Below are 14684 nucleotides of genomic sequence, written 5' to 3'. Positions count from 1 at the left end.
TGCCGGGCACGCGCCGTGGAGTGTGTCCATGCATGCGATCTTGCAGTTGCACGGCTGCAACCGAGATCGCGGGAATCGTACATGATCTGGCAAACGGGTTGGAGGTGGCTCTTCCTATCTCCACCCGTGTTCCCTATATCTAGAGCTCGTTCTTGAGGTTTGGAAGCCCGCGCTGCGGATTCTTCCCCCTCTGAGACAGAGCTCGTTGCAGCATTCATCTTTCTCTGAGGAGATTAAATGTGTTTGTGTGACTGAGTGTCACAGTGTCTGGTCTGTGTATCCCTGGGTGTCCACTAGTGGTCTCACTTCCCCATAGTCACCCCAGTGCAGGCACTACATTTCCCACAAGCCTTTGTCTGATTCATCACTGTTAATTGCACATCTGTTAATTGCACTCAACTGTTTCCACTTTCATCATTTTCACCTGTCCATATATACCCGGTCTGTTTCTATCTGTTTCATGGAGTCCTTGTTTTATGTCACCCTGCTTTCTCGTGTTCCCTAGTGTTTTTCATGTTTCTTGTTTTTGGACTGCTTTTGTTAATATTGACCTCTTGCCTGTCTGAACTACAATTTTTGGATTCTCCCTAATAAACACTGCAATTTGATCTCTCTGTTCGTGTGTACGTTCATGACAGAAGGACTCCATCATGCCCAGATCCAGCAGTGTGGGATTTCGTATCCATTCCCCAGCCAGCATGGAGGAGCGGAGGGGGAGGTTCTTGAACCTAATCACCCTCCATCAAAAGGGGAGTGAGGTGGGTGGTTTAGCACAGATCTTTTGGACGATGGCAGTAGGACTGGGGTATAATGGTGAAGCACTGAAGGACCTGTTCAACAAATGCCTGGATGACCCTTTGCCTGGGTGAGAGATGAAGAGGCTGGAGGTCCTGAACTTTCTGCACAAGATGGCTGCCACAGGAGACTTTCCAGACACAAGTCAGATCCCCGTCGACTTTCTAGTGTCGCATCAGGCCCCCGCGGATGCTCCAGAGTCAAGTCAGGTCCCCGTGGTCCCTCCAGAGTCGAGTCAGGTCCCCGTGGTCCCTCCAGAGTCGAGTCAGGTCCCCGTTGACCCTCCAGAGTCGAGTCAGGTCCGCACTGATTTCCCAGAGTCAGGTCAAATCACCATTGACTGTCCTGGGTCAGGTCAGATCACCATTGACCGTCCTGAGTCAGGTCAAGTTACCATTGACCGTCCTGAGTCAGGTCAAGTCACCATTAACACCCATGAGTCAAGCAATACTACAGTTAGACCTCATGAGTCAAGTCACTCTTGATCTCCGGGAGCAAGGTCAAGTCACCAATGATCTTCATGGGCAAAGTCAAGTCACCAATGATCTTCATGGGCATGGTCAAGTCACCAATGATCTTCATGGGCAGGGTCAAGACACCAAGTTGATCTTCCTGAGCAAGGTCAAGTTACCATTAACCTTCATGAGTCAAGTCAAGCCACAGTTGATCTTCCTGAACGAAGTCAAGCCACAGTTGATATTCCTGAACCCAGTCAAATCACCAAGGATCTACCAAAGCCTCATTACGTCTCAGCTGAACTTCCAGAGCCTAGTCACATCTCAGCTGAACTTCCAGAGCCTCGCAGGTCTCAGATGAACTTCCAGAGCCTCGTCATGTCTCAGCCAAACTTCCAGAGCCTCGTCACGTCTCAGCCGAACTTCCAGAGTGCTCGTCCTATCCTGTCATGGCCATGGAGGCCATCCATGAACTCACCGCCTGTCCTGTCATGGCCATGGAGGCCATCTACCATCTCATCATGGCCACGGAGGCCACCCTTGACATGTTCATGTTCTCTATTTCAGCCTTACCTGACCAGACTTGCTCTCCTGTGTGTGAGAACACGTGTTTACCTCTCTTCCTCTGAGGAGGTTGAGGCGGTCAGGGGCTGCTGGACGGAGCGGTCCCAACCCTACCGTGTTCCAGCCTCTCGAGCCGGGGGTGTCACATTTTGTACGCAGACACTAGAGTCAGAGTGGTGCTCCTAGGCTGAAGGCTTCTAGTGGAAAGCAGTTCTGCGGACCGTCATTTTCGCTGGATAGCATTTGTCATAAGTTAACGTCCTGACGCATAAGGCCTATGACTTTTTGAGGGCCAGCTCCCTCTGGGGAAGAGCGGTGTACACTGCATTACACTGTGCCTATCTCTCCTCAGTGCCCTCAGGAGATTGATCTGCCAACCCCGCTGGTATTCCAGGGCACAGCGGTCGTGGGGAGCACTTATCTCACTTACTGCCCGGAAACGTAGCGGTGCTAAGAGGCTCGCTACCTTTACGAAGGTCTCTAGAGTAGCTAACATGGTCGTCCCCTGCCAGTCCGCCACTTCAGGGCACCGAGCTAGTGGCTCTAGGCGCACCAGAGGCCGGTTTTGCAAGACTGGTTCCCTCAGGAGGTCACATGGCGGTGTGGGAGCCCCTGCCAAGTGTGCTTCATGGGGTCCTGCCCTGAGCAGGCTCTGGTCTAGTCTTCCTTGCAGATGACGTGGGTCTGAGGACCATCGATTTAGGAGACTTCATCTACGAGAGTCCTGATGCTGTGGCTCAGGACCTTGGAGGGCAGGTCCCTCTGGGGAATAGCGATGTATACCACATTACACGGTGCCCGTATCTCCTCAGTGCCCTCAGTAGATTGATCTGCCAAACCTGCCAGTGTTCCAGGGTGCAACACTTTCCGGCGAGCACTTCTCTCAGTAACCGCCCAGAAATGTAGCCGGTCCACGGTTTGTGGAGTGGCCATCTTCTGACATGGCATATCATCTGCCCAAGGATGCTGGCCGTGCTTTGAGCACTACATTACTTCTTCCAGACCTAAGAGGTCACCATCAGGAGAGATCTCCTCTCAGAGGCAGTGCCCCCGCATTGAGCTTGGAGGCTGTAGGTGTGGTCTCTGAGGAGGCACAACTCTTAGCTTCCGCTCTCTCAGCCGAGATTGTTGAGATCGTTCTCCAATCCAGAGCTCCCTCAATGAGGGAACTGTATGCGGGAAGTGGAAGCTTTTCACCTATTTGTGCGGAGACCGCCAGCTCGACCCAGTTAACTGTACAGTTCTAGAGTTCCTGCAGGCCCTTCTCTCCGCAGGGTTGATCCACTAGACCCATGGCTGCCTACCGTGCCCCTCTCGGTGGCCAGTCAATGGGCAGACACCCTCTGATTACATGTTTCCTCCATGATGCTCTGAGGCTGAGACCTCCGGCCAGAAGAAGCTTATGTTAAGCGGTGATCAGGGTGCTATCCTAAGCATAGAGTCCTCTACTTTGAGGCTAAATGCCGGCTTTGCCGCTTGTGCTTTTAAGCTTCCTGGTCTCTGACGTCACCTGCCTATGATGTCTCACCCATCCATTGGACTGATTACACACGTGATTCAGAGCCGTCTCGCTGGAGTCATTCCCCAAAGTGTTCTCCGATGCAGCATCTCGTGTCCTCGAGGAACCATGCTTACTTACATAACCTTAGATGTTTTCCCCATAAGAGTCAATCAACACAATGAGTGTTACCTTTTGATAGGGAACTACTGAGTTATTAACAAGCTGCACATGAAATATAGAGTTTTGCCACTCTAACCATATTTTAACCATGGTATTTGTAGTAAAACTGTGATTGAGCAGGTGGTAATCAATATGGGGGGTTGATAAAAAATCCCATGCCACACCACTATAAGCATGGAAATATTTTGGGGGAAAAATATATTTTTTAAATAACTAAACACTGTGTAATCAAGTTCTCATTGTGGCTTTATTAGACACTTGTACTTAACATTTTGTGAAAATCAAGTTCAAATGGAATTAACAAGGTTTTTGACCAGCAAATGACGACCAGACAGCAACCAGTTTTGCATGGATTTCACGCGGGCCAGATATGGGACAGATCTGGACCAACACTATGTTGCTGCCTGGTCTTTCGTTAGAATGGCTGTATATGAGGCAGCAAGTGTATCACCTTCATAAATTTAATGGCTATTATGTTTATTGTAGCTTTATATGATCTTAGTTTTTCTTATTGTTATATACACGTCTTAAATCTCAGTATATAAAGGATGAAGCACTATGCACAGGATATTTGAAACATTTATTGGCTACAACAAGATGGCAAATGCTAAGACACTTTTTAAATACACAAAAAACATTTGAGCCTTGCATTGTGATTAAGTGGAGATTTATCTGTCTGCAGGCTGTGCACAGCACTTCATTGTTAATGGAGGTGGGCCGGAGTTACAAGGTTTCACTGACAGTTTGAGGATTAGAAACAAACAAATTTGAATGCCTTATATTTGTTCAATATTTGTAAAAACCTCAAATAGACATAAGAAAGACCAATAGCACTGATTTAAATTTAAATTAAATTAAATTTTTTATTTATTTAAAATGATAAACCCCTCCAGGGTTTCCCTCCCACAGACATGAAAAGCAACCTGGGGAAACGGGAAAACCACCGACTTGGCAACACTGTAAGCGAGGCGGAAGCACAAGCTTATCTTAATTTAAAGGGCCATACACAGAGCGTTTTGGCTCATACCTTAAAAATGGCAATTTCAGGAAGCTATAAAAATTATATGTGGGATATTTTGAGAAAAAAAAAAAAAACTTCACATACACACCTTGATGATATCAGAGAACAATTTAAAATATTGTATCCACCCAGCCGGCACATGACTGACTTTCAACATTGAAATATGGTTGAAATAAAGTCGGTTGTTGTTTTAACATTGAAACAATGTTGATAAAGTGTTTAAAGCTGAACATTTGAAAAACAGCCAGCACATGACCAACCTTCAACACTAAAATATGGTTGAAATAATGACAGTAGTTGTTTCAACATTGAAACAATGTTAACAATTTTTTATGCTAAATGGTTGAAAAAGGTTACCAAAAACACTTGTACAGTAAATCAACAATCTTTTTTTTTATTTATAAAATCTGTATGTTGAATCTACTTAATGTCTTCAACAACATACAAAATAAATGTCCACCTTTTAAATTATTTATATTAAATTATTTAATATATTATTATTATTATTTTAATAGCATTTTACAATATTTTAATCATGATACCTATTCTGAAATCTAAAAGTATATGTTAAATATTATCATCATTAACAACATTAAAACTAAATACATTTTGCTGCTTTATTATGCTGAAACAATTCCTATTGGTTGTTTTACTTTATTGCTTTGATTATGATTGGTTAATCTGGCTGTCATCCAGGAAACATGACAATTTAACAGTTCCTAACTTTCTAAATTTGAAAAATATGAAAGTTATTGTAGTCTTTCTGTGAGTGAGGCAGGCTGCTGACTGTGAGCTGCTGCACATTGTAACTGCTCGGTCGGTCTGAATTATTTAATATTTTCCTTTTTTTTCCCGAATTTGAGTCATGACATGTCAATGGAGAACAAAAACTGTAATGTGAACACAAGAAGGGTCAGATGTGTTCTGCGAGGTCCTGGTAAATGAGGTAAGAAAATCATTATTTTTATTATCTTTTGAAAATAGTAAACATAACATTACCAGAGTTTACAAATGGGTAAAGGACATGTAACCTGTTGAAGATAAATACCTGTGTGTATTTTTGTATTGCTTTATCACAGATGCTCAAGTTAGATGCTCATCTGATGTTGTTGGGTTCCTGGTAAATTATATGTTAATGTCTGTCTTTTAGAGATTTTTCCACATTTTCCTGATATGAATCCCATGCATTAGGTATGTTATATATATATATATTTCTTATCTTATAATAGTCTCAACGATAACATACTTTGTTTGTGTTTTCTGAAATATACAATTGCAAATGTTGGTACTAATATGAATGAATGAAAATTAATAAAAAAATGAATTAGGATTGTGTGGTTCTCAAAGTATCAGGCTCTCTCTAGTGGTACGCAGAGGAATCACTATATTAAATATAAATAAATGTCAATACATTTTAATTTAATCTTTGTGTAAGTTTTTTTTTTTATTTTACATTTAAGTACAGTACAGTTATGTAACTTTTTTATAACACATTTTAATTTCATCTTTATTTAAGTTTTTATTTTATTTTATTTGTATGTATAGTGCAGTGTTAATGTTCATTTACTGTGTATTTACAATGTTAAAGTGGCTGACAACATTACATATTCTTATTAGGAATAAAACTGCCTCATTTTTGAACTAGAGAGCTATAGCTGAATAGTTAGGACTACTAGGCTGCTAAAATTTAATGTTGGTCATTATGGTGGTACTTAGAGAGCCAAATATTTTCTGAAGTGGTACTTGGTATAACAAGTTGGAGAACCACTGGTTTAAAGAAATGGTATAAAATGAAATCCTGCTTTTTAAGAATTTTTCAGTAAACCATTTCTCCTTTCCCCTTGTTGAATCATCAAGTATCCATATTATTATTGACCAATTGGTTAGAGATTTTTCCTCTGCTACATTGTCCTGTCACTTCTGTTAGAGGTGCATTGACCTTTTCTGATAGGTTGTGATTTTACTTAGTTTAATAAAAATGTACTTAATTTGATTTGACTTGTTTTACTAAATACACTGTATAGCCAGGGTTCCGATTAACCCTCTGGGGTTCTTCATTTAGGAGTCACACTTAGGACCCCTGAAATTAAATATCCCCCCACTCCCAGTAAAATCAGTGTAATATATTTTTATTCAATAATATTTTTTCTTTTGAATTTTGAGTGAATTTTATTGTTATAATTAATATTTATGCAATAATTATGATATATTTTTCTCCATTGAAAATAATAAAAATAAATTTTATATATATATATATATATATATATATATATATATATAGGGCTGGACTGAGACAAAAAATCAGCCCTGGACTTCATCCAGACTGGCCCACTATGCATGTAAACACACGCACGCACACACAAACACACACACACACACACACACACACACACACACACACACACACACACACACACACTATATGTCTATACATACATTAATCTGCATGTAAAATTACTGATTAGAATTTATTTACTATCAAAACCAATAAAAAAACCTATTAAAATAATAATAATAAAAAAGCAAATTATTTTATCAGCCTTTATTGTAAATATCTAAAGGTCTTAATTTATGTGCTGCTTATTATTCTAATAGAAATAATGCTTAGGGTACACAATTTCTGCTGTAACTATATTTCATGTGGTGCAACATCAATCATGTTTTTATTTTATATTAATTTACACAAATTTCCTCGGACCTGTTGATAGTAGTATTAAGACCACTGATCTACAGAAAACGTGATTTATAAAGACCACACTGATGTACAATAAAATAAAAGAGTAATTAAGACAAAGAACATTGTGTAGTGATTTATTTTAAATTTTTCTTAACATGATCAAAAGACTTTAAAAATCTATGGAGTAGACTGGCTTATATATTCAAATGCAGAGCTCAATGCTAGGGTTCAAAATTGTACTTGCCCTGCCAAAAATAAATACATAAATATTAGGGGTGTAACGATACGCGTATTCGTATTGAACCGTTCGGTACGACGCTTTCGGTTCGGTACGCGGTACGCATTATTCATTGGACTAATTAATTATATTTGGAAAATAAAAAAAATTGTGAAATATAATGATATGCGTTCAACAAGGTAGCCCAATAACCCAAACAACGTAACAGGCAACGCCCCTGACACCCCCGAAGAAGAAAAAAACACCAACTTATATGTTTATGTTAGGCTACTCAGTCAGGCGCTCGCTCACTCAGTAATACACGCTGAAGGCTCGTTGCAAAATGGCCAATGCGTTTAACAGACCAGAAATAGAAGATCCTCCAATAACCAACAGGTCTGGTGTTTGGGTGCACTTTGGATTCCTTTGGAAATAAAACATTTTTTAAAAATCAAGGAAATTTATCTGCCAATTTTTTCTTTTTGCTATATCTAAAACGTACCGAACCGTACCGAACCGAACCGAACCGAACCGTGACACCAGTGTATTGTATCGAACCGAACCGTGAATTTTGTGAACCGTTACAACCCTAATAAACATAAACAAAAACAAAATAGCTATTGTTTTCTTTGTAAATCATCTGCAATCTCATTTCACAATTCCAATTTCAATATCACAATAAACACTAACTATTAAGTTCAAACATTACTGAAGACAAGTGAACACTCAGTAATAAAATAAGAAAAAATGATCATAAATAGCACTGTTTTCAGGTACAGATATTCTATAATCAAATGTAAAATACTTCACTTAACATACATGCATACATACATACATACACACATACGCACATATCTATATATCTATATATATCTATCTATATATCTATATATATCTATCTATATATCTATCTATCTATATATATATATATATATATATATATATATATATATATATATATATATATATATATATATATATATATATATATATATATATATATATATAAACTTTTCATTATTTTTCAATTACGGTAATGCTGTATTTTTTTGTGCCCCCTGGTGGGAGTAGTGAGCAATAATTTCATGCAATACCATAGTTAACCACTAGATTGATGTACAGCTCTCTATAGAAAGGCTTGTGAATTCCCTAGGATTTTCTTTTTTGCACATATTTCCTCCTTTTAGGTTGTTGATTTGAATATATATTTAGAGATTCTCTTTTCTCTAGAGACTACTTTTGTTAAGTTTTTTGTTTGTTTGTTTGTTTGGTTTAAATGGTAATTTGGAGTGCCAGTTTTACTTTATAATACAGTCAAACCTGAGCAACCTGAGCATTGCGTTAGAAAGAGAACAAATGAAAAGCATTTTGTTACCCATTGTTTTAATTCTAATTAAATGAAAATGCAATTCATTCATCATAAAAAAAATAAAACTTTTATAAAAAACATTTTAAGTAAATCAGTTTTTTGTACTATTCAATGAACAGTAACTCATCTTCAAAAGACAACAGCCATTATAAACAAAAAACAAAAATAACAGCAAAAGTATATTAATTATAAAGTAAATGGAAAATAGAAAAATTAAAAAAAAATTAAATAAGTGTTTTAAAACCTGTTAACTGTCACCCGTCCCCTCTGTGGGATGCCTACATTTACTTCACTATATTACAATTAAATCTAATCTAATCTTGACAAACTATATATCGTTGGAAAGGTCAAAGACTCCCAAATATATATTTTACCAATGCTTTTTGATAAAAATTATTTAGGAAAAGTAATCGATTAATTTATGACAAGAGTGCACCCTCAAAAATCTAAAGTATAACTGGAGTTTTGACCTTTGTTTAAAAAAAAAAAGACTTCTTTGTTGCCTTTTTCTCTATCACATTTTAGAAATCATCAGAAATTATATATCAGCTGATAGATGGATGGATGATAGATAAGATAGATGGTGTGAGGCTTTTGCATTTTGGATCCAATGTCTCCCCATTTTTTTGATTCAGTGATTTTATTCCACATATTCTCCATTTTCCCTGTTACAGTCTCATATTTCTTTCTCTGTGTGTGTGTGTGTTTGTGTGGCTATTTTGCAATCTTGATGGCTTACAGTCTCATGCTTTCATTGCTGTGTGCTTTTTTTCTTACTTTGTGGTTAAATAATTGTTTTTATTTCTCACATTTTCCAAAATTAGCTTTTACAGTGACACACGTTCATTTGTGTGTTAATGTTTATGTCTATGTGTGTTTGTGTGTGTGTGTGTGTGTGTGTGTGTGTGTGTGCGTTTTTTAGGCATCGTGGCTGATTTGTAGATTGTACGCACAAAAAGATATCTGTATTTTTGCCAATTTTCCATTCATTTCCTATGGCGGTCACTTTTGACCACAAAGACCCTGAGTGTGACTATTGTTTTTTACGACCACTTAGACTTAGTCAGATCCTGTCTCCAATATTTTTGTTTGTTCGTATATCAAGTACTATAAAAGTCACATAAAAGTCACAAAGTTTTGTACCATTCCGATGAAGCTACGATTTAAAAGTTTTTTTTTGTAAAACTTTTCGGTTAGAAGTGACCGAAGAACCCCCAAACTGCTTGTGAATAATTTGTAATGCTGGGCCATTGGAATTGTCCTAAACTTCCCTCCCCTTACTGCGCCCCTGGTTGCAGGTTCCATTCAACAACTGTTCAACACATTTTCACCCGTGTATTTACCCATGCTGAAAGGTACGATGGTGAAACAGTGTCGCGTTATAAATTGTTGATTCAATTTGCAAAATCAACAATTCAACGCTAATCCAATGTCTACAGAACTACCATAATTCACCCATGATGAAGGTAAGAAGGTGAAACAATGTCACAATATCAATGGTGATCCAATTTGCAAAATCGAAAGGTCCTTCCAAATGGATTCCCCCATTGTACCTGACATTGTTTCAATGTTGAAATGCCGACTTGGAATGCATTCTATGGCACCTTTAAACCTAATGCTTGTTTCACTTTGCCATTTGTGGTATCCATTGATTGTCAATTTTGCCAGTTTCCTTTGATTACTTATAATGTTGAAAACAATTAAAATGTGCACCCATTATTTACAATTACATTTACATTTAGCCATTTAGCAGACAATTGTATCCAAAGCGGCCTAAAAATTAGAACAATGGTAGCAATCAAAAACAAAACTACAGTACTATAACAAGTCTTGGTTAGTTTAAGGCAGTACACATAGCAAGTTTATTATTATTATTATTATTATTATTATTATTATTATTATTATTATTATTATTACTATTATTATTATATCATAGCCAAAATAAAAAGATAGAATAGAGCAAGCTAGTGTTAGAGGTCATTTTTTATTTTGTTAATTGTATAATAAATAAAATTAAAAATTAAAAACATAATAAAAAAAGGTTTAGAAAGCTAGTGTTATTTTTTTTTTTTAAGAAAACAAGCAGCAAATGCATAGAGTGCAAGTCTTAAATGGATGCGTTTATTTTTTTAAAGACTATATTTAGAATAGAGTGCTAGAGTTAGAGGGTCAAATACAGGTGTGTTTTTAGTCGATAAAGGCACATAAGGCTGAAGTAATGAATTTAGGTAAAGGGGTGCAGACCCAGTGGTGGTTTTGTAGGCAAACATCAATGCCTTGAATTTTATGCGAACTGCTATTGGTAGCCAGTGCAAATTGATAAACAGAGGTGTGACTTGCATTCTTTTAGGCTAATTAAAAATGAATCTTGTTGCCTTGTTCTGGATTAATTGTAAAGGTTTGATAGAACTGGTTGGAAGAACTGCCAACAGACAGAAGAAGAGCTTGAACAAGGAGTTGTGCAGCATGTTCCTGACAGAGAATGATAGACAGAATGCAACAACAATAGATACATAAATAGAAATAGATTAATAGAGACAATTATAGACAGAACAATAGATTGACAGAGACAGACAGACAGAATTACAGATAGATAGATAGATTGATAGATAGATAGATAGATAGATAGATAGATGAAAGGCTACTCGTCACCTTCTTGTTGTACACAGCGTGTGCAGGGGTGAAGTCTAGCGGAGGCGGTTGGTGTGTAGGTGCAGTAGGTCTATAGACTCTGATCATCTTGTTCCTCTCGCTGTGACTTATCTTGTCCGATATTGTTCACGGGGCGCTGAGGAAGAGCGTAATCGTTCTTAAACTCCAGAGTCTGAGTTCTGTGGAAAGCAGATTTTGTTAAATCCCAAACAATTAAAGGAAACTGGCAGGAAACTCTTGCCCATGTTTTTTTTTCTTTCCATGGAACTGCTGTGCTTATTTATCATTATTATCAGCAGGCTGTTAACGAATTTGACGCCCGGAATCCCCCTGGTGTGAAAAGAGGAAATTCCGGGATAAAAGTGAAACTTAAGGTGTACGACCCGGGTACGAAAATTTTCCAGGCAAGTGTGCCGAGTCCCGTACACGCAGTGGGGTCGTGGAGGGCAGTGCTTTAAGTGGCCCAAAAGAGGTGCCGGTACTCTATTATAGCCTATATATACAGTACAGACCAAAAGTTTGGAAACATTACTATTTTTAATGTTTTTGAAAGAAGTTTCTTCTGCTCATCAAGCCTGCATTTATTTGATCAAAAATACAGAAAAAACTGTAATATTGTGAAATATTATTACAATATATATTATTACAATATATATATAAGGGGGTGTCTGCGGTCTTGGGTGACGGGATGAGGGGCTTATGATATTAGACTTCGTAGCCTATAATAAAAGATAATGAATTTCAAACCTTAAACGTGCAGTATGGAATTTTTGCCCACCAGGGGTCACTCAATCAAAATTATAACATGAGACGTACTTTGATGACGTTGGGAAAGAGCGAAGGCTCATGGGAGTTGTTGTTCATTGGAACACGCGCTCTGTTGCTCCCCACATTCCTCACTCATTTTAACTGAGGCCGGCGACACACTGGATGCGTGGTGCAAGCGTCTCAGCTGCGTGGCGTGTCAGTTTAATTTAATTTAGAGCTTGCAGTCTGCCTGCGTGAGACGCGTGTCTCAGGCCCGGCTCGAGCCGCGCAGAAAACGTGTGCATGCTAGAAATAGAACCGAAGCCTATTTTTCACGCGACACGCACGCGTGTTGGAAGCGTTTCCAGGCAAAATATAATAGGAAAATATGTTTATATGTAATTTTGTACACAAATACATATTAATTCATGGCATTTTGATGTTTGAAAGTCTATAGGTTGAAATAAATTCAGATACAAATGTAATTTAAAAAATAAATAAATAATTATTGATTTTCAAATATTGCACCTGTCAAACATCAATACTGTTGTCAATACAATAATCAATACTGTTGACGGTGTCCTTTATCAGTAGGCTTTATATTTATGTTGAACATGAAGTATAGATATTGTTGTCATGAAGACAAGAGCCTGGTCTGTCGGCGGTCTCCCTCTATGTCACCTACAGCAGCAGCAGCGCGCCACGCTTCTGGCACGCAGCAGAGACGCCACGCAGCCAGTGTGTCACCGGCCTTAGTATTTTGACAATCACGTATTTTCGAACGGAGAGATATATGAATTATCAGACCCCTATCAAATCAATATTCCATCTAGCTAGTAGTAATATATGTAAAAAAAAACACGGTTGGCTTTTCGTTAATAATTATAATTAGGCTACGTTTATACTATGATATCGAACAAGATAGTGAACTGCATTTGAAGCTACTTTATTCAGCTAGATATAGAACGCATGTAGATTTACATTATACTCTACATGAGAGCTAGTCTGTCTGCGTTTTACACAAGACATCATCGTTTCACAAAATATACGGATAGATATAGTTAGCTGAATGGATGCATACCTGTTTATTAGAATGCAAGCATCTCTCTGTAGTTTCAGCTTGTCACGAAGCTCTCTCTATCTTGGAAATGCAACTCCAATATTTACCCGTGTCTCGTTTCTTCTTCGTCCCAAAACCTTCTCAGGTCATTTATTTCACCCGTACGTTTGCGCTTCACAAAACGTGCAGGCAAAGCATAATCATGATCCATAACTAAGTTATTGATTGAGGTATAAATACGAATATAAATAATATAAATATAAAATATAATGGTCTCGATCAAGGCTAGCTACTACTTTTTCTTCTTCGTATCGTCTTTGCTTCTGTTCACCTTTGTATTTGGCGGCTCCGCCGGGTTCCGCAGGTAGTTAGATAAACTAGAGGGGTCAAAGTTTATATGACGCCATAGACGGGCGACAAAATGGAAATAAAGAAACGTGCCGTGTCTTCTAATTAAACTATAATTTTCTCCGGATTTGAAAGTTCGTGGAAACTGTCGGGATAATGTAAGTACACAACAAAAAAAAATATATAACATAGATATAGTGATATCTGCTATTTTTAAAGCAGAAAAATTACATATTGCGCCTTTAACTAAACACATTTTTATTCAAAGATCAACCGTCTGTCATTACTCTTTAGTCTCCCACAAGAAACAACAACATTAAAATCATGAACTCAAATGTCATTGTAAAAAGAAAAAAAAACAATGACTGTTGTAACAGTGCGTAAATCAGACCTTTCTGTAATGCTAACGCTAATGAGCTTAAACGTATTTTTTGTACACAGTGCCACGAACTGTCAATCACTCCTGTACGCGTGCATCACTGTCCTCCTTGCAGCTGCATCAACTTGCGCTCTCTTCATCAAGCTTTAAAACAAAAAGGGGACAAAAAGGTTGTATTGTCTTTGTGCATATAGATTAATTAGATAAATGAATATCTAAATTCGTGCCTAGCCGCCTACGGTATTTTTTCTGAACTTAGAAAAAAGATGCTGCAGCCAATGAGCAGCCGGCGGGGGCTGGTTGCAGGACGACTCAACCTCCGCAGACAGTTTTTAATGTTTATCAGACAATAACTACTCAAGATTTTGCTTTAGTATGATTTTCGGGACAATTAGGGCCAGATTCGGGATTCGGGACAACAGTTTAAATTTCGGGACTGTCCCAAATTTTTCGTCACCCTACGGTATCTACGCAGTAGGCTATACGGCTTATACCCGCTTCTTTATCACTCGGCTTTGCGCATAACCACTTCAAAATCCCTTCTGATGCGCATCATTCATTACTGTCCTGCATTAGAAAAAAAAGTAGGCTATAAAAACTGGTCAACTCCTGTAAACTTTTCAATCCAAGGATCCATTAAACGAATGCGTTCAAACTAGGTTTACCACCACTGATCTATAAGATTATATATATCACATACAAAATTAAAGATTTCGTTT

General features: G+C 38.1%; 1 protein-coding gene across 1 annotated transcript in view; it reads right to left on the bottom strand.

The window, feature by feature from the left end:
• Positions 1-11656, bottom strand: part of LOC132108150 (calcium-activated chloride channel regulator 1-like) — a 62502-nt gene extending 50846 nt beyond the window's left edge. Inside the window, exon 1 of the mRNA XM_059514730.1 lies at positions 11432-11656. Coding sequence (XP_059370713.1) covers positions 11432-11518 — 87 coding nt within the window. The 5' untranslated portion in view covers positions 11519-11656. The remainder of the gene's footprint in view (positions 1-11431) is intronic.
• Between the last annotated feature and the right edge of the window lie 3028 nt (positions 11657-14684).

This window comes from Carassius carassius, chromosome 28, assembly GCF_963082965.1.
Source record: "Carassius carassius chromosome 28, fCarCar2.1, whole genome shotgun sequence".
NCBI lineage: Eukaryota > Metazoa > Chordata > Actinopteri > Cypriniformes > Cyprinidae > Carassius > Carassius carassius.
Note: the sequence above shows the minus strand (reverse complement) of the source record. Positions and strands in the feature narration are given on the sequence as shown.